The sequence below is a fragment of the Aythya marila genome (genome assembly GCF_965140915.1).
Source record: "Aythya marila genome assembly, chromosome: 17".
Lineage (NCBI taxonomy): Eukaryota > Metazoa > Chordata > Aves > Anseriformes > Anatidae > Aythya > Aythya marila.
This window is the reverse complement of record NC_139058.1, coordinates 2546327-2566384: the sequence shown is the minus strand read 5'-3', so window position 1 is coordinate 2566384 and position 20058 is coordinate 2546327. Positions and strand designations below refer to the sequence as shown.

Genomic DNA, 20058 nt, shown 5'->3' with positions numbered 1-20058 from the left:
GTCAGACTCAACTCTGTTACAAAGCCAAAACAGAAAACAGCACTTAATCTCTTATCTATGTGGGCATACTTGAAAGGAAATGCACTTGCACAGTTTAATAAAGGTGTCTACTAACGTATCATTTACTTCACAGGTTAAAAATTATCACTTTTAAATACATGTCTTTGGCTGATACCTAGTTAGCCCCTATGTCAGAGAGCTCCCAGAAACACATCGCACCACGGGTAGGATCCTCCCGGCAGAGACAATGAACAACAAGCTATCCTTGATAGCAATTTTCACATTTGCATAGTTAAACACTTAAATAATCAAATCTATAATTATTACAAACGTGGTAGGCTACAAACAAGGTGAAGGCTTTTTCAGAGTCTTGGAATTGACTTGATTTGTAAAGCAAGCCTATTTAGGGGGGAAAAAAAATGGAATCACAGGCTTATTTCAGCAGTTTTCCACTATCCACTTAGAAGTGGGAAAACCCCAGGATTTCTGATCAATTCTCACGTACTCGAAGGTGGACACTTCAGTTCTTTTCAGTCTTCCCGGAGATAAGGGTCTTCACCCGCATCCGTACTTCCTATAACACCCTGCGGCAATGAAGACTCCTCTCCTTGAGCTTTTATCAGCTCTTCTGTCTGAGCTTCAGCTAACTTCGTCTCTGCTTTCTGGGACAGCTGCCGCACTTCTTGCACTTGTGATTTCACTAGCTGGATGTGGCTTCGGGCTGTCACTGAGGCTTGATCTGCACCTGAAAAGCAGTAATTTAAATTCATTAGGTTAGAGAGCACTCAGCAAACCTTCAATTAAGGAAGCAACTGTCTATAATTATCACCTGCTTTGCTAAGTGTTTTGATGGCTCCTGGGCTGTATTAATGCTAAATGCATTTACTGTTCATTTACCTGAACCAACAACATGCCGACCTTGAGATTTTTGTGTCCCCTTGAATTCCTCCAGCCCAAGCAGCTTTCAGCCAGCATCTGGTCAAATTGGATCAGGTTGTGCTGCTGGGTTTGAGAACTAAGCCCAGCCCAGTCACCGTGTACTGGGAACTTTCAGTCCTTGTCTTGTCACGGAACATAAACTGGAAAGCGTGGCACTGCTGAACATGGAAACCTGTTTTCCTATGCTCCTACAGATTGTATGTCTTTTTCAACAGTTTCAACAAGAAATGTGCAGTTAGGCTGCCCCTGGATATTTACTTTTTTTGTCCTAATCTTCTTTCTCTGCTCCAATAACTTTGCCAAGTCAGCTCATAACTCAATCTCAGAGCTGTCAAGTCTCTGCATGTTTTGTGGAAGTGTGTGTACAGGGAGAAAACAAAATTCCTATCGTCCCTGAGCAAAAGGCAAATACTCTCACTTCAATAAAAGTGAATCCAGCGAGGGGCACCTAAATGTTAGCTGAAAGATTCTCAGTATTTCTGCTTCTGCATACCTGATTGATATGCAGCTTCTGCTGCCATCTCTGAGAGACGTAACGCTGTCATCCAGCTGGACTCCAGCCTCAGGTATTCTTGCTGTTTTGTTGTCATCTAGGAGTAAAATAAAGTATTACTCAGCTTTATAGATTCGTATCAGAATGCTCTTCCAAACCGTTGTGAAAAGGTCAGCAAGTGACACAACAGCTTTCTGAGCAGCATAAATGAGGCAAGTTGCTGACCGAAGGGAGGTAATTGCTTACATCAACTCTGGCTCCTATCACCACCTGCCAGACTGCGTCTACTTCTTCGGAGTTCATCTTCCCAAGAAGATTTGAGTATTGCTTGTAGAGAGACACTAGTGTATAAACTGCCTGCAAAGGAATCATTTCACACAGTTACAGGAAAATCTGTAAGTCATTGATGTTGTCTCAGTGTTAACTTCTGTTAATTAGTCACAGAAATAAGAAAAGAACTAACCTGTCTGTATTTAATCCCCAGTATATACAGTGGGTAACAAATCGTTTAATAGTTACAAAGGTGCTTTGTTCTTAAGTTTACTGTTAATTTTATAGATGTTGAAAAAAGGAAGGAGTACACTGACTCCAACTTTCATACTCCAAGAGTATGTATGCATTGTTCTGGGCTTTTTGGAATCCAGAGCATGGAACTGCCACTCTGATCTCCTGCTCTGAAAGCCTACTTGTGCTACAGGAGTTCCTTGCACACAAATACACTTGTACTGCATGAAAAGCAGAAATATAAGAGTACACTACTCATAATCACTCAGCTTACCTTTGTATACTCTGTCAATGCTTCAATTAACGCATACGTTGTTTGAGAGAGGAGAGTGGAAGTGCTGTCTGTTACCAGAGAAACTGCTCTTTTAATCAGGGCATCGTTACTGAGAGAAGAGGAATTCTGTTTCTGAAAGACAACAAATTTGCATCATCTTTACCATGACACTGAAGTATACGTTATTGTAACAAATAACGGTAAGCAAAAGCAGACTGTTAATTACAAGCTTGGACAGCCTGTTTCTTAGTGGTGTTTCGCCTTTCTCTGTAGAACAAGGCAACCTTTTTTAAGACATTACTGAAGGTAAACCCCATCTTTCTCATTTCTCTTCCTTAACAACTACACAGATAACCACCTGTGATCCCCGAGAAGGAACGAGGATGGTACTAAGGTAAACATTAACTCGTACAACGCTAGGCAAGTGGTTTTGACCGCTCCTATCTCCCTCGTAACATTACCTCAATGACCGGGACTGCGCACAGCGCCGCTCCCAGCCCCACGCCCAGCGCCTGCTGCCATCGCCTGCTCCCTCCAGAGAGGCCGGGCTGTCTGCGGGCGGCCGCCAGCACGGGGAAGCCTCGTCTGCAAGCACAAAACACGGGGGTCAGGCACAGAAACAACGCGTGGGGCGGGTGTCAAGGAGGAAATAAACGTGTGGGGGCTGTTCCAGGTGACCCAGTCAGGAGGAACCTTCTGTGATAAATCCGTGTCTGATACATTTTGCGATACAGCCGCGTTTGCAGATGAACAAGGTTGTTTAAGGTCCTGATATTTAATTACAGCTACAAGGAACAACAGGCAGGCACAGTAAAGCCAGCCTACTGCTGGTCCCGCGAGGGAAGGCACGCATCTCGTGCGAACACGCCGTTAAAACCCAATCGCGTTGAAAATCGGGCTTTAAAAACACACCGGTAACATTCAACCGCACCGAGAACCGGGCTTTAGGACGCGCTTATCGGCAGCAGGCGGTACCTGAGGAGCGAGCGGCAGCTCCGCAGCCAGCGCCCGGCGGCGGCCATCTTGGGACGGGGCGCGGCGGAGGAACTGGCGTCACGCGCGCGGCGGCCGGGGGGAGGGGGGGCGGATCTGCGCATGCGCAGCGTGCGCGCGAGCGGCCGTTGGTAACGGTCGTGAGGCAGCCGTTAGTAACGGTCGCGGGGTGGTGAGGCCGTGAGGTAACTTGGCGGTCTGGTGCCCCTGAGTGGTCTCAAAACCCCCCGGAACGGCCTCAAAACGCTCAGGAATGGCCGCAAATCCCTCGCCCAGCCCCAGCCCGAGGTACCTGTTGGGCTCCCGGCTTAGAACCGGGCGCGGCCCCTGTTCTTTGTGCCCCCGCTGGTGTTCTTGGGCTTTGCTTTTAGAATATGTGGTGCTGCGTTGGCTTCGGGTGGTTCAGTGCCTTTGATAATCCCCTGCTAGGGTCTCCTTTATAGTTACACATGAAAAGCCTAAGTCGAGTTCAATTACATTTTTTTTTATTATTATTTTTTTTTTCTCTTATATACCAGAAATTCCTGCTGTTCTTTATGAGACACTTGACTTGTCACACTTTAGGTTTAGCAGGGCACTGCTGTACCAGTTATATCCTTCAGCTGTCCCCGTATTTAAAGTGTTTATTGAAAAGCGTTGCATGCTCAGGAGTGCCAAATGATAGCCCTATGGGTGGTGTGGTGTTGGTGCCCCCACCCCACAAAAGTGTACCTTGTTAAACCAGGGGAAACTTTGTGCTGATTTGAAATGGCTTTTTTAAGAACTAAAAAGCAATTACAGGTAATTTTTCCATCTGTGTTCCCACCCTCAGTGAGGCAGAGCTAGGCAAGGCAGGACTTGTTTATCTGAGATGTTGGTCACACACAAATTGTGTCGCATCCCTCCTGTCCTTCCACCACACTCGGTGGGCTGCTGTTCCCTAGAGTTGGGCTGGGTGTGGGGTGGGACTCTCGGGACGAAGCTACTGGGAAGTTTTCAGATCTTCCAGGGAACAGGGACCAATGTCTAGGAGATAGGAAAAGAATTGGCAAGAGCCACAAAGATCAGAAAGATGTATGTGTATAGATACTTTTTTTTTTAATCTTTCCTTTTTACATAAGAAAATAAGATTATGCTTAGGCAGTAACAAAACAAAATGCTTGCAGAGTCGGTGCAGGAGGAAGGGACTGCCATCCTGTGCGCTGAGCGTGGAGCCTGGTGCTTTGGGCCAGTCTGTGGCTGCCGGAGCAGAAGGGCAGCAGTCATTTAAGCACGAGGAAGTACGTCGTCCAGCCGGCGAGCAGCAGTGCTCCAACCAGCACCGTGTAGCTGAACAGCACGAAGGCCAGCAGCTCCCTCAGGACCTTGAGGAAGTGGATGGCAAAGGAGTCTGGCATGGTTCTTCCCAGCACCACAGGGCAGGTAAGGTGTCGGGAGCTGGCTGCTGCCTTGTTCTTCTGTGCTCTGTATGAAGGAGAAGCAAAGGGATAGGATGGGTCTTTCCCAGAAGGATGGTGTGGCTCTGCTGCAGGGAGAAATGGTTGTCTTTGGGAGGGTTAACAGCCACCCAGCCTCCTAAGCAAGTTGCTAATTACTGAAGTGTAAGTGTGAGGCTCGTCTTGTGTGAGCTTGTTCAGACTTTTCCTGGGTTACCAAGCTGTGTGCAGTGTTGAAAAGGAGTTTGGGATCTGAACAATATCTCCAAATCAGGACTGGTAACTAAGCAAACTAAAATATGGATGCACGCGTAGTGGTCGCTGTTGTGTAGCTAAGGACCGGTGGCCCCCAGTTCAGCCGGATCCTGATGCCTTTCCCCCGTGTCAGTGGCTGTGCATCCAGGAAGCTTCACAAGCGGAGTGTTCGCTGATGCATTACCACCAGTGTGTTCTGATAAAAGTGGTCAATTCCTCCAAGGAAGCCACCATTAATATTTAATGACATAATTGCATCTAATGGAGATACTGGCACAAACTGAGCCTTTTGTTTAAGAGTGAGGAAAACTTGGGCTTAAATACAAGTTTGCACAGGAAAATATTTCTGTCTCACCTTAAAAATAACCTTTAAATGGGAGACACAGGGTAAGATATTTTAGAACTCATCTTCCATCTGTGTTTTGAAATCATATGAACACGTCACTTTAGAAGTTGCTCGTTTGTAAGTTTAATATAAAATCTAAAATTTCACAAAAGTTTTTGGCTCCTCAGACTTAAATCTCTAAAGGTCCGATTAAAAAATTCTGCTGTCTCCCTGACTCGCATGTTCTTTTTAATTTTGGTCACAACCATGCCTGACAAAATATTCCCAGTCTTGGTGAAGCACATATAGGGAATTTAAAAACAGATTTTGGATAAAACTAACTTAAAAGGATTATGTCTCTTCTAAATAGTCTAAAGCCGGTCAGAGTAAATTGAATTCCTGTTCTGCCACTTTGAACATTTTTTAAAAAGCACGATGAAGAGTTCACAGTTTGATTAAAATTAAGTCATTCTTTTGCTTTTATTGAGTTGGTTATTTCTTTCTAAACTCAGGTGCATGTAGACATCATGGGAGCTATTGCATTTTAAAACCAGCTATGGCTTCCCAGTTGTTCAAAGCATTAAACTTTGATATTTATTGGCTTTTTGAAACTTTTAATTGTCTAAAGTAGCGCCGACAAAGAAATGAATTGCTTACCCAGGTAGATGATGGGGTCTACTTCGTAAAGTTCCTATTCCTCTGGTTCTGTTCTGCAGCTGCCCCTTGAATTTCTGGCTCCTGGAAGGTTTGTACTGTAGTTTGATCCCCTTCTGAGCTGCTCATCCGGGAGGCAGGAGCGATGAGGCTGTATTTGCAGCCCGCACAAGGACTAATGCACTAGGTGTGGTCAGGACCAATTATTATATGACAGAGCGCCTTTACGCGCTGCGCGGCACAGCAGTACAGAGCACTCCAAATAGCTCCCCTTCCCCGGAGAGCTTTTGTCAACGGCGTTCGGTGAGTTTAAGCACCATAGCTTTCCTAGTGCTGTCAGTCAAAACCTGCATTTGTTTAAATGTGCTTTTTTTTTCCCCCTCTAACAAAGCATTGTGTCATCGAATGCTTTTTATTGTGCAGTTCGGTTACCTGGAAGACTGCTGTAGCTCTTCCTTCATTCTCTGAGAGCCCCGTGCTTCTGTGGGCTGCTCAGGGAGCAAGGTGCTTGCCTGGGGATTGCCCATCAGCGGCACAGGACAGGCTGGAACTGTGCAGACTGAATCAGGCCCTTTTATCAGAAGCGAGTGAGTGCTGAAGGCAGTCTAGTCTATACATAATTGCTCCTTCACTGCCCTAGTATCTTCTGTGCACAGCCAAAAAGTCACCCCTACCTGTTAGAGAGCAAAAGCTACAACTTATTGGTGGCAAGTGGGGAGGAGGGAGGTAAGATACACGTTTATTTTTAGCAAAACTGCTTTCTGAGAATGCTATATGAAAAGTGAAAGTCTTTGGGAGTGGAGGTTGGATAATGTTTGCTTTTCTTTTTGCTTGTAAATCAGACAAATGCAGCCAGCAGAGAGAAGGAAGAGTGTGTACTGCAAATCAAATCTCTTACCTACAAAGATATTATGATGTAGAAAATGGCCCCTTAATTTAATTAAGCTCTCTTGTTATCAAATTATTACCCGCATGGTCAGCAAGGCCTTAGACAGAAGCAGAACATAATCAAGCTGCTCAGGAAGCCTGTTAAGTAGTAATTGCTCCTCCAGAGAATCGATCAACGTCAAGATGGCTTTTTTGTTGTTGTTGAATAGTTCCGGGAAGAGACTTTCTCTAGTTTGTGTATCCACATGGCTCTTGCTTGGTGGTGGTGAGGGGTACGGTCTGCAAGATGTATGCAGTGTTGTTGGGAAATTAATCTACAGTGTTCGCATAAAGTACTTTTTGAAATAAATGTTGCCTCTAATGCTACTAACACGTTTATTGACCCAAGTGAAAAGGTAAGTAAGCTGTTGAATTTGTGCTCTGCCTTTGTTGCATTATTCATTTGTGTTGGGCCACAAAATACCCTGATCAGTGCTAGTCGTTTCCTCGTGATTAATTTCTAAGACTGAAACTCAGAGTCATAACCCTAACAATGTGGGAAAATGTTTTTTTTTTCAATGCTGTACACATCATGTGGGATAAATGAGAGCCAAAATGTTTGTGAAGAGAGTGATTTAATGTGTTGTTTGTTTTTTTTTTAAATTGTTTGTAACGGTTTAATAATGAAGTGCAGTGTGAAACACAGGCCCCAGTGTTTGTTGGGAAGGGTGTGAGTATAGTGTCAGTGCCACAGACAGGCAACAGCCCCTGCTCTGCTTTCCCAGCCCCCAGCAATTAGCAGCGCGGAGTCTTCCGGAGCCAGAAGCTGCTGCTTGCGTACGTTGGCTCAGCAACGCCAAGGCCCCAGCCCCCAAGGCCATGGAAAATTCCGCTCTACAATTCTGGACTCTGCAACAGCAAGTACCACAATTTGTAAACTGAACCGAGGAAAACAAAAAGGGGATCTGTTTTAAAGCTGCTGCTTGCTGGTCCACTGAGGCAGCTATTTTTGGGCTGCATCCCATGTGGGGAGTGCCTGTGTATGTGTACGTGTGTCTTCTAACATAAGCGTTGGGCACACTGAGGTAATTCATACTCTGGAGGTGCTTTGCAGTCAGGCGGGTGCACCTAGGCCAAACAAGCCACATCCCACTGAGTGTCAGAGAATGCTTGCAGTAAAAGACTTGCGTGTTCCTTGTCATTTCCATGCTGTTATTTGCATTTGCAGTCAGTGCTGTTGACATGCATGTGGCTAGTTCAAGATTTATTTGTTGCTGCCTGTGCTAGAGGAATCCCAGTGAATGTCTTGGCCAGACAGTGGACTTGAGTGTGACTGAGGGGTAGGTAACCACAAAAGTGTAGTGCAGGCTACGCAGGCCCTGTAGGAACTCTTCTCTGGCTGCCTGAGAGCCATGTGGTTTCCAAAGGGGCACTGAGGACATGTGGCAAAGCCTGGCAGAGCAGCTGGGGCCAAAAGGAGCCTGCTAGTTTACTCTGTTTCAGTTTGGTACTTTGTGAATTACGTGTCATTGGGTTTTTGTCTTCAAGAGGTATCTAATCCTATGCAGTAAAAAAGTTACTGCTTCCCCTTCGGAGCGGTTATCTTCCTCTTGTACAGTGTTCAAGGACGTGAGAAAATTTGGACATGGCCCTTTTAGGTTCCTATTGAGGTGAATGTGGCGGAGCTAGAAACGGGAATTCCTCAGCTTTTAGCAGAAAGATGAAAGCAGGACAGACCTTTCCAGCAGAATTATAATGGTGCAAGTTTTAGCCATGGTAGGAAATGCTAATAGCAAAGTGTTAGTTTTACATTTTATTTTAGTAAAGTGATGCTCTGATATTGGGGGAAAGGACTTTCAAAAATAGCAGAGGCACCCTGTGGAAGCTTTTCAAAGCACAGGTTCAGCTGCACCCAGTCTGTGACAGGAACGGAGCCAGCACATTGATGGAATTATCAGGCAACAGCGACAGACAGGGAATAATGGCTATCCCGCCCCCGAGCTTCTCAGGAAGGTAAAAAGAAGTAATTGCATTTCCCATTAAAACTAAACAGAAAGAAAAATGGTAAGAGCTCGTCAAATAGAAGGACCACAGCAAATCCCACCCTCCCCCAGCACTTGTTTGCTGATTCAGACCACAAGCAGGGACTTCTCTTTTTCCCATAATTTATTTCATGGTTAATGCCTTTCAGCACTGTTTGTCTGCTAGGAAGGTCCCCAAACAAACAGTAGGAATGCAAGTGCAGAGAGGGACGAGGGGAACTGCTTCAGGAGCAGGACCACTCAGGGGCATGCCACTCTTCCAGGAGCACGTTTCTTTCGTGTTCCAGGAGCTATTCCAGAGGCTGATGTACCTCTATCAACCCAGGGCTGTTCATGTTTAGTGTCTCTTGCCACAGACCCTAGAAAGGGGCAGGCTCCAGTTTTTCCATCAAGGATTTGATCCAGGTGGTCCCGTTGATCAGTTTCGTGGTGGCAATGACATACTCTGTGCCTCCGTCTTCCATCTGAGAGAGAAATCTGAGTGCAGCTATTTCTGCGTACGTCACGCCTCCCAGGAAGAACACCAGTGTGACTCGGTTCTCACCGTGCTGACCTGCGAGTTCAGAGAAACATACAGGTTGGCTTAGTTTTATTTTAACATCTCCTATCCATCGCCTCTCAGGCAAACTCAGAATGTCCTAAACCTAAAATAAACGTAGCTGGTTTAGAGGAGAAACCTGCTGGGCACAGAACCGGCCTGGGGCCCAGAGGTGCAGACTCCGCTGCCAGCTGAGGAGTCTCTACAGAATTTGCTTAGTACTAGGAGAGTGATGCTGACCTTCGTTGTGAGGTAATGGTATTTATTAAAATCATGGTGAAAGGGTGGGGATTGTTAGTACACCGATGAGAAGTTAAAGAAATGTACAACTCCACAGTATTTTCAATTACAAATGGTGCTGTTCATTAATAGCAGACTGGAAGCTTTAAGGAGGCCCAAAAGCCATCTGTCAAGAATAGAGATATCTAACACTGTAGGGAGATGGGGAGAGGAGACAGATGCCTGCATTCTGCCAGCCTCCATTTTTGTTTGCCTCATTTCAACCTAGCAGACATGCACATCCCTTTAAAAAATGGGAAAATGAAACAAAACTTACGCTTTTTCTGAAGGCCAGTAGGTAACTGCTGCCTCTCCTCAAAATGGGGACCCGGCAGCATCTTTAACACCTCCTCTATGCTGCGCCACCCAGGCCGGGCCAGTAGCTGTGCCAGGCGCACGCTCAGCGGCGCGTAGCCACTGTACACATAGGAGATATCATTGGGGTTCTGCAAGAGAGCAGAGCGCAAGCAACAGGTGAATGGTACTTCATGCTGGAAAGCAGCACAGCACCCTAACAATCAAACAAAACCACGAGGGCTTTCCTGCTGCACACAATCCCCTGCTGTTAAGTGTAATTGTCGCTGCTGAAGCATCTGTTTACCTGTTCGTTAACGTCATCCATCCATAGGCGCAGGGTTTTCCTGATCGTTGGGTAGTTATTCCTACCGCTTGTCTGAGGCTTCAGGAGTCCAGCCTTCTCTAAGTTGTTTAAGGTCAATATGTGCTCGTATCCGTACGTCTGCAATAGAAAGAATTCACCTTTAATCCATGCCAATAATCCACGGCCAGATTGTAAACATTATTATAAAAAATGTTTTGGTTAAGATCTCTACAGTGTAACCCATTTAGAGTGTTTAAACCATGATAGCAAAAACTGTAATGAGATAAACCTCTGTACCTTCACGTTGTGTACAGACGTGCACCACCTGCATCCCAGCTGTCAGCCCAAACACAAGCCTCTGCCCTCCAAACACACCTAAGTCATGCTAAGACTACCCCATATAAGAGGCATCCGTCCGGAATGCTGTAGAGTGGAGGCTTTGATGGAGATTTTCTCAGAAATATATCAATCCAAAAGCTACAGACCAACCTGCAGAATCTCTCTTTTATAATGGTCCAGAACCTTCTGCTTCAGCCCACTATTGCACACAGATTGCAAGCAAACGAGACGTAGGATCTTGATTAATGGATGCTTTTGGGCAATGCAGTCTTCAATATAATTGTTAACCTATTCAAAGAAATATATAAGCTGTTAGTCAAAGCCCTGCTAAAGTACCTAGCAGACGTGGAAAGAACAATCTAGTTTTGCCTAGTGTCTGCAAAATGGCAAGAAAGGGGATGCAGCTGCTGCCCAGGCAGCTCCAAGCCAGCTGTAAATCAGTGATCCCGCATGGGTTCCACCTAGCACCTCTCTAAAGCACCTTGATTCCACTGATCCCTCACAGGACACAGTGCCCCTATACAAGTGAAAGCAATCCACCCGCAGTCAGCTGAGCTGCAGGCAGCGACAGGTAAAAGCCTGGCAGAGCACTCAGTACAGTGGCACCTCTACGTAGGCTCAGTGGTGCATGTCACTTGGAAACGACTTCTGCAGACAGGCAAGGAGACACACGTGAGAGCTCACAGCTTTGACACTGAATGGAGATAGACATCATCCAGACCACGTATTGCTCAAACAAACAAACAAAAAACATCCAAAAAACAAACCACCACCAAACACAATGGAAAAAAAAAAAAAAAAAGCACACACAGAAATATACATATATATATATTTTGAAGAGTTATTAGTTGTCGTTACCTACTCACCTTGTCTGTGTCTATTCCGGACATGAATTCCTGTTCCACTGTTAAATTATCAAAAAAATCCTCAGATGCTTCAGGAAAAGAATGAAAATTGACGTATTAGCAACTGACTGTATTTACTGCATTTAACATTTCAGCAGAGGAGCATTGGATGGGATAAACCCAATTTTTGTCAAGCTGAATGATGTCAATCAAGCTGTCTTACATCTTGTACACTCAAATCCCTCAGCCTATACAACAAATACTCACTGGTGATGTCTTTGATGAGTTCTGCAATTGAGGTGTGGTTTGCCAGAGAACTCCTTGCTGCCTGCATGTGTGGCAACTGCGAGACAAACTGCTTAATCTCTCCAACCGTTTTCGCATGGTGCCTTTCCTAAAGAAATCCATCACTAAGGTTAGATCTCGTTCAAATGAATTAGCCACCCACCAACTAGATCATTTCATCATGAGAAAGTCTTTTCCTGTACTCAGTGCAGCAGCAGATACTGTTTGAGATGTGCAGCTTTTCAGACAAAATACTTTACATCTTTATACTAAAATCACAGCATCACCTGTAACAGCGCTTTGGTGGTTAGAAGAGGCCAGTCATAATACAACAGGAGCATCGGGCTGTTTCTTTCCATTCTGTCAATTATTGTGCCAGTGCTGGCAATCTCTTTTCTCCTCTTTTGTCTGACCAGCCATCACTAACTTTTCCTCAGCTTCCCTATCAGCAAATATCTTTTTTTATGCAAAGACGAAAGCTAGGTGCCACCAAACATGAAGTTCTGGGCAAATGCAGCCAGAGGTGGGGTCACTGCCCCTCAAAGCAGTTTTCAGAGGTGCTGAGGAACTGGGCAGGCCGGGTCTGCGGCCCTCTTAAGGAGGAGCCTGCGATTCACTGTACCTGGCTGCAGTGTCCCAGGTTTTGAGCAATGCTCTGATGAAGCACAACGCAGACTTCAGCTCTCAGAGCAGTCCAGATGTCTGTATTTCATTTGGGCTACTTGTCTCTCACTGCAACTTAGAATAAAAATAATAATTTGATTCATATGTGAAGAATTTAAGCAGGCAAGTGCAGGCAGGAGAGTTATAGTGACAAAGCCTGCAATTTAATAAGTCCTTTGCTACTGCTGTGATGCTGTTTCATTATCACCTCTAATATTTGACTTTTTTTTTTTTTTTTTTTTTTTTAAAAAAAAGCAACAGTGTGAACAATCTGTCCTTAGCACCTTCAGCATTAATCCTGCGGTAACAGTCATCTATGAGGGGAAGGCTAAGCGTGCACTAGTTTAGTTAGGGAACCACCACCTCTTTCATGTGGCAGAAAGGAAGAGGCAAAGGAAATAAACAAGAAATACAATCCAATAATGTAACCAGTTCTCTGCAGAACCACTATGAAGTCTGAAAACACAGATACAGGATCTCAGTCTCTTTCTGAATCATCAACAGGATATTTTCAAACAAAACCACAAACACACCCCACAGCACTCTCCAGCTTTAAGACAACATGAGCCTGAGTTTACGGGTCAAACCCCCCGTAAGACAATTTGGGTTTTTCCACATTCCTGTTGTTTTTGATGCCTGCCATAGTAACACTGCGTGAATGTGTATCTCCAGTCTTATTTCTTCAACTCTTTCTCTCTATCCTCAGGGAACACAGAGAGACAAGGACTGTTACCTGTTAACTGAAAGATCAACACCCCACAAAGTGGAACTGATCACTGCACTAAAAATAACCTCGGGCCTCTTGCAGAGGGAAGCAGCACCAGAGTTTTGCAGGCTAGATCTGAGAAAAGCTTTTAACAGTCAGGATGGGGAAAGCCCCAGAACAGACAGGTGGCAAGAAGAGGGGGTCTACATTACTGCAGAGATCTGACCAACACCTACTGCTGAAGCGGAGCTGATCTCAGCCCTGGATGGGGGACCAGAACCAAGCAGGTTCTGAGGCCTGGGTTTTCTCTGGCTGGGGATCAGTCCACGGCAGCAGCTCAGGCTGCCCGTCAGAGCCCCACTGCTACAGACTGTGTCTGTGTCTGATGACAATGCCCGAGGCATGCACGGTCAGATACACGCCTCACCTCAAAGGCTGCTGAGATGATCTTGGCTTTCTTGCTCAGCACTGACCCCACAGCATTGAAGTTCTTGTCTCGGATTTCAGCGTACAGCTCTTCAGCTGAGTTCAGCTGGAGTTTCTTGGGCTCTGTGGGGAGATCTTTGCCGCCCTCACCCTGCTTCTTCGGGGCAAACTTCTCAGGAGGGAGTTTCACATATGCTGTCAAATGCAGAGAGATAACCCTGGTAAGGACTGGAGCTTCCCCACCGTAACTTCAGCAAAGCAGGCTGTGAAACCTGTCTCCTTAACTGGAAAGGGTTCTTAGCAAGAAAGCTAATGTAAGTACCCAAATTACTTAGTAGATATATGTTAATTAAGGAGAGTCTCCCTGTACTCACACAGGGAAGCTCTAGGTGCCCTGTTTCCAAAGAGGTTTGGGGTCAACCTCCCAGCCATCAGTACAGCATGGGTTTTAAAACCACTGAACACCTAATTTTTAATTCCTCCCTCCCAAGGAGAAGGGGAATGCTTTGAATGACCTTTCACAAACTCTTCCCTTTCCCTGTGGCACCAAGGGAGCTATCCAGGCTGGAGGGTGAAGGCACACGCTACCATTTCTACTCCCACTCTACATGTTCGGTGTCACCACATCTGCACCCAGCCACCACCCAGAACACTCCCAGCTCAGTTACATGCACTGCACTCAGCTCTGCTTCCCCAGCAAACAAAGGTGGCCAAAGCTGATCTCGATGGGCTCTAGGCTGGGGCTGCTACATCAGGGGTCTGAACCATCCCCGCCCCAAGTTCAGGTGAGCAGCTCCCACATCACTGTCACTTAGTGGAAGAAGAAATCCGTCTGACACACTGCGGCCTGCTCCAGCACAGCGGGGCCGCTCCCCTCGCCCTGCAGTACTCACTGTTCTGAATCCCATAGATTTCATCAATCAGCCCTTCATACGTCAGCTGCGTAGCTAATGGCGTCAGCAGGTCAACGTTGCGGTCCAGCAACAAGAGGGTGTCAAAGACTGGAAATATCGAGTTCTGGCTTCCGGGGAACTCACGCTTCATCCTGATCATCATATTAGCCACGTGCTGAAAATAAATCACATTGGTCTGGTTATGGTGCTGGCTGCAACAGGTGGATTTGACTTGTAGGCTGTACAGGCAAATGATTATGCAAGTATGGGGTCACAGTCCTGTACAAAGGAAGACAATGATGAGGTACAAACTGGCTCACAAATGGGGGCAGGACAAGACAAAGACAACAAAAAAAGCAAAGCCCTTCACTGCTACTCTGTACCTTAGCAGGGCAGCAACTGTGGCAGCCAAAGCACTGGCTTCCTCTCAAGCCACTCCCTCATTACAAAAGGGACCAATTAAACTCTAGGTTGATGAGATGGAGAAAAAAAAAAAAAAAAGAGTGAGTCAGTTATAGGGAGAGATGGAAAAGATAATGCACCAACGTAGGCTGCACATTTCCAGCTTTATCCAGCCCTTCTGATACCAGAGCGGCTAAGTGTTGTACTCCACAGAAAGGCCTGCGGAAAGCACAAAGGTACTGTACCTATGAGCAAAACATAAAATCAGATAAAGCTTCCTGACAGGAAGACCTGTGAAGCAGCAAAGATTGTTCTTCTGGGCAGAAACAACAAAAATTGTTCCAACATGAAATTCCAACATGACAAGAAGAGTACACGGCTGGAATCAAAACAACAACCTGCAGGTGGCATGTCAGCAAGCACGTGTTGCAAAGAACAAGAGGCATTGTTTAAGCAGCAGCGTTTGCCTTACCCGGGCACATTCACCCTTCCCAAAAATCTGAGGGATGGTTCCGTAGAGAGCCTGCAGAGTCATCAGCCCCTTTGCCGCGTGGTACAGACTGGTCTGGTCGCTCTCCAAGTAACATTCCTAAAGGAGAAGCAGGATTCCCAGTGGGAGGTTTCCACCTGACACAGCCGCTTCCACAGCACCCCGTGGTCCACATCAGTACTTCAGAGGAGGCAGAGGCTGGGGAATAAACTGTGGCCAGTGGTAAATATGGACCTTACCTGTGCTGTTCCTAAATCAAATCACTTGATCTAATCAATTGCTGCAATTTTTTTGAATCCTGCGTGCTATTGCCAGTTTGAGAGAGAGAAGAGAGCCAGAGAGTAACTGTGGTAAGCCTCTCCCTCTAACTGGGCTGATCCGAGAGCACAACACCTCTGCCTAGCTGCTGACAAGCAGCTGCAGGCCCTGGCACATCTTGGCTCTATTTAATAAGGCGGAAACGGGCAAAGAACCACTCAAACATTTCTGTCCCTAGGTGCAGCACTCTAAGAAAGAGGATATGTGATTTGCAGCGTACATCATTAACCACTGCCATGGCTCTTACGCTGCGTATTGATACAAACTGCGCTGTTTGTTTTAACGACCAAGTGTTTTAGGCCTTATGAACGCTCCGTTTGTCAAAGTAACACCGGTCTGTGACTGGAGGAGGAGGATATGGGCTGGTGTTGTGATTGTTCTGCCAGTGTTTAGTCAGAAAGCCCAATGACAAGTTGGACCCAGTTCAGCACTCAGAGCCATCTGTTCACTCACAGACCATTTGCTGTGTGAGTCCTTTGTACCTGACACCCAGAGCCAGCACCCACACGCAGGGCTTTTCCTTGACGATGAGACGAGCACTAACCTTGAAGGCGCTCTCAGACTCCATGGACAGCAGGTCCCCATCGAAGGGTATCAAGTCGAGGCTGTACTGCTCCCGGTGGATGAAGGACCCCAGCACGCCCTGCTCCTTCAGCCACTGCTCGCAGAGCAGGCTGCGGCGTGGCACGAAGAGGATGTGGAAGTCCCTCTGCGGAGAGCGGCCTCTGTCTTCCCTGCAAGAGTCACAGGCAGGAGCACCACAGACAGTAACTCAGCAGCACAGATCGGGGCACAGGGTGGGGGGCTAAGGGGCGCTGAATGTAAACAAAAGAGGAATGCTGCACGTGGTTATGGTCATCAGCTTCCTTTTTATCTCTGAGTAGTTTTTACCCAGCCGTTTATGCTCACATCCATGTGTCTGAAACCTGAGCAAGGTGACTTGGTTTCCCTGCAGTTCTCCCAAGGATCACTCAGAGCGCTCCTTGTCGGGCTGGGTAAGAAGAACGCGCGTCCTCATGGTGGGGTGTGCGACCCCCCTCCCTTCCCGGGCACCCTGCTCCCAGACTGGGGCCCAGACGTGGTTTTGGTGTCTGCACCTCGCTCCCCACTGAGACCCAACTGTGGGAACTTGGGCAGCTTCACATGGAACTGCCACCGCTCTGGGAAAGCCCCAGGGGTAACCAAGAGTCACCCCGAGAGCCGCCCCGCCCCAGCGGTACCTGAGCACGTTGTCAGCAATGATGTCCATCAGCTCCAGCTTGGGCCTGACGAAGAAGATGACATTCTTCACATCTGCCTGGGGCAGGCGGCCCGGCTTCAGCGTGAACATCTTCTCCACTTCATGCTCCTGTAGGCGCAGGGGAGGGGGGGGACGAGGCGCACCTTAACCGAGCGCCCCCCCGGCTCCCCCCACCCCCGGCGGTTCCCCCGGGCCGTACCTTGAGCAGCGAGTACTGCGCGATCAGCCCGAACGGCCCGGTCAGGTACTCGTCCCACACGATGGCCTGCGGGGCGACACGGTGCGGCTGGGTGCCCCCGGTACCCCCGGGCACCCCCCGGTCCCCCCCCGGTGCCCCCGCACCTTGGTGCCCGCGCACTTGTCGAGCACCTCGCGCAGCTCCCTGCGCCCCGCCTCGCGCAGCGCCGTCAGGTTCACACGGCCCGAGCTCAGGTGCGCCGCCATCGCCCCGCCGCCGTCACCTGACTGCTGTCACCTGATCGGCCACGTGACCCGCCACGTGACCGCGAGCAGCCCGCGCCAGCGCCCCCCCTCCCGGCGGCAGCGCCGAAATAGAGCCTGAATGGGAAAACGCCGCCAAGCAGCGTAAAGGTACACGCGCGGCCGTAGAACGGTTCAGTGCGTCGTGAAATCAACAGCGCAAGCTCAAGGTATTTAAATAAGCTTTAATATAACTCTAGGGCTTTGTTCTATACACGGCTTCCCAGCAGCAGCTGCACCAGCGCCGGGGCAGGGCTGGTTAGGAGCTGCAACAAACCCAGAACCTGGGAGGAAACGGCATAAAGTCATTTATTAAATCATTTATTTATATTTCACTTAAGTTTAATAAAGGGAAATAGGGCTTTTATTAGTGGAGGGGGGGGGGAATATTTATCAATTTACTGATTCCGGAGTGGATAGGCAAAGGGACTGGGAGCACGGGGTCAACAAACGCCGTCCCTTTTCCTGACATTCAGCACACGCAAATGCTGGTGGTGTGAAGTGTCCGCTCAGTGCGCACAGACAGTCCGACCTCCTGTCCCTGCACTAGAAGGTCTCGTCGTCGTTGCAGTCGGCTGTCCAGTGCCCAAACATCTCGCAGGTGTCGCAGTAGGGGCGCTCCTCCCTCCTGCTGCCGTGGTAAGCCGAGTGGGGAGGCTCCTCCAGCATCTGCGCCTGGGTGGGACAGTCCTCGGTGTCGTGAAGGTCAAAGCAGCCGCAGATATCGCAGAAGAGACGAGGCTTCTTCTTCGACAGGCTTTCTTCCTCACTGCAAGATCAGCACCAGTGCAAGTCAAGCAGGGCACTTCTCCCTTGTAAAGGAAAAAGGCCTGCTTCCCGCCCTCCCTGAAACCTCTCTGATTGTTGTTGAAAATGGCACTGTGGCCAACAAAGACATGAAAACATGGAAGATCTAACCTCTCAACTGCCCCACAGTTCCCCATATTCCCTCACACTACAATATTTACTAAACAAACTGCTCTGTGTAAATAGAGGCACAGGCAGACATTATTTGTAAAGGTAACGTACGCTTTTTTTTTTTTTTTTGATAGAAGAGATCTGAGCTCACAATTTACACCACAGGCTTTAGTTCTATTTCTCTGACAGAATCTCCCTCTCTCAATGTAGTAACAGCATCACAAGGGAAAGACTCTTCTACCTCGCATGGAAAGGGCCAGCCTCAACCGAGACTGACAACAAACATCACATCGGTCTTTGTGATAGTTAAGTACAGGGGGGCAGTTTGCACCACCTGGCATGCTGTAGTGATGGGCCTGAATAGATTCAGTCCACCTAAACTCGTCACAACAGCTGAAACCAGGCTGAGCACCGTGCAGCTGACAGAGCCGACTGCTACCAACGCTTCCCAGAACAAAGCCAAGGTTTCCCTTCAGGATTTATACCTGTCATAGTTGTTTGTCTCCTCTTCATTGCCGTTGAGGGCTGCTTCGCACATTCGTTGTATTTTCAAGTTCAGTTCTTCATTTCTCCTTTGCAGATCTACTATCACTGAATTCAGGAAGTCAATCTGTGATGTGAAAGAACAAGGCTGAGGATTGCACTTCCAGAGAAAGCAAGCAACAGAAGAAAGGGCCTCAAAACAACATGGGCATTAATTTTTATCAGTGTGTCGTCGTATTACAGAAAGCACGAGTGGAGGCTGACAGAATGGGAGTAGGAACTGGGAGAAACTTCCCAAAGGACTCCTCAGTATGATTTCTGTTCAGGAGCCGGCTAGTTCAGCCCAGCCCATGTCGGACAGACATCGGTGGGTCTCAACCCACCACTGATAGTTCAAACTCTTTTTCTGACGTTACATTTGAACGTAAAGCCAGCAGTGTAATTCTGATCAGAATTGCATCTCCAGTCCTCTGAGCCTGCCGCTCAGGTGGGTGCACTGGGGGCAACCGGAGTCCATCCCAGAGCTGTGCTGGAGGCAGCAGCAGGACCGCACAGCGCGCCCACGAGGCACCTCCCACAGCTGGCTTCAGCCAGACAGGGATCAGTAGGAGCAGTGCAGAACCCCTGCTGACAGTAAGCACGTAGTGTTTGGCAAATCAACAGGGAGCAAAAGAAAGAAAGCCAAAAAGCAGAACAAACCTCGTGCTGATTGGAAGAAAGTATTGCCATCAGCAGGTGAATTCCAGGAGACAAAAAAAAAAAACAACAGAAAGATTGGTGGTTAGTGTATGTTAATTACACTTCTGCTGGTCTCTGTACAGAGTATGGCTCTAGGAAGGACATCTGTAGTCACCGACTGACTCCAGTGACCTAGCAAGAACCTGCATAGTGGTCAGGAAGCACTTCTGTTCTCACCGTGCTTCCTTGGCATTTGTTGTCACAGGCAGCCTGTTGCACAGCAGTCTTGTACATGTTCGTTAGGATTATCGTACTCCTTGATACAGACTTTCCCTAAATCTGTTATCTGTTTTCCTAAATCCAAATAAATGCTACCTGAGCAGCTTCTTTGTCCCACCACAGCCAACCCTCCTTTTGAGTAGAGTTCAACATATTTCTCCAATATCACTTTGTTCTAAGTATTTCCTGCTGTTAACATTGCTCTCAGATGTACACATTGAAAAGAAAAATCTGCCTGTTGTAATCCTGATTTCCAAAATCTGACAGAACTGCATTTGGAAAAATATCTCACACTGCCTACTGACACACTGCTGTTTAGCACGGTGATGTTTCAGACCAAATACCTGCTTCTCTTCCAAGGTTTCATCTTGAAGTAGATTAGCAGCAATGTCACCTTTAAAGAGAAACAAAAAGGTAAGGAGTAAATAGCCAGC

At 47.4% G+C, this 20058-nt stretch overlaps 4 protein-coding genes across 11 annotated transcripts in view; all 4 read right to left on the bottom strand.

Moving 5' to 3' along the window:
• Nucleotides 1-112: 112 nt before the first annotated feature.
• On the bottom strand, nucleotides 113-3249 carry DIABLO (diablo IAP-binding mitochondrial protein). The gene is made up of 6 exons (XM_082774331.1): nucleotides 3186-3249; nucleotides 2672-2795; nucleotides 2211-2342; nucleotides 1679-1789; nucleotides 1433-1529; nucleotides 113-745 (listed from the first exon to the last, which is right to left on the bottom strand). Exons 1-6 carry the CDS (start codon nucleotides 3230-3232, stop codon nucleotides 531-533), a joined length of 726 nt encoding a protein of 241 aa, XP_082630457.1. The 5' UTR covers nucleotides 3233-3249; the 3' UTR covers nucleotides 113-530.
• A 1048-nt stretch (nucleotides 3250-4297) lies between these two features.
• On the bottom strand, nucleotides 4298-6242 carry LOC309884697 (uncharacterized protein). The gene is made up of 2 exons (XM_082773894.1): nucleotides 5856-6242; nucleotides 4298-4646 (listed from the first exon to the last, which is right to left on the bottom strand). Exon 2 carries the CDS (start codon nucleotides 4577-4579, stop codon nucleotides 4445-4447), a length of 135 nt encoding a protein of 44 aa, XP_082630020.1. The 5' UTR covers nucleotides 4580-4646; nucleotides 5856-6242; the 3' UTR covers nucleotides 4298-4444.
• Nucleotides 6243-8781: 2539 nt separating this feature from the next.
• Nucleotides 8782-17236, bottom strand: VPS33A (VPS33A core subunit of CORVET and HOPS complexes). The gene is made up of 13 exons (XM_082774166.1): nucleotides 17129-17236; nucleotides 16986-17051; nucleotides 16767-16894; nucleotides 16091-16280; nucleotides 15211-15327; nucleotides 14337-14511; nucleotides 13445-13638; nucleotides 11631-11757; nucleotides 11385-11452; nucleotides 10669-10806; nucleotides 10180-10317; nucleotides 9856-10024; nucleotides 8782-9314 (listed from the first exon to the last, which is right to left on the bottom strand). The coding sequence occupies exons 1-13, from the start codon at nucleotides 17228-17230 to the stop codon at nucleotides 9121-9123; spliced, it is 1806 nt and encodes a 601-aa protein (XP_082630292.1). The 5' UTR covers nucleotides 17231-17236; the 3' UTR covers nucleotides 8782-9120.
• Nucleotides 17237-17437: 201 nt separating this feature from the next.
• CLIP1 (CAP-Gly domain containing linker protein 1) overlaps nucleotides 17438-20058 on the bottom strand; it is a 67888-nt gene continuing 65267 nt past the window's right edge. For 6 of the 8 annotated variants that reach the window (XM_082774134.1, XM_082774133.1, XM_082774135.1 and 3 more), the window contains one exon: nucleotides 19415-20018. In XM_082774134.1, the coding sequence (XP_082630260.1) occupies nucleotides 19771-20018 (248 nt within the window). In that variant the 3' untranslated portion in view covers nucleotides 19415-19770. Of the gene's footprint in view, nucleotides 18036-18669; nucleotides 18795-19414; nucleotides 20019-20058 lie in introns of those variants that run through there. The other 2 variants (XM_082774137.1, XM_082774136.1) reach the window with 2 other exon arrangements.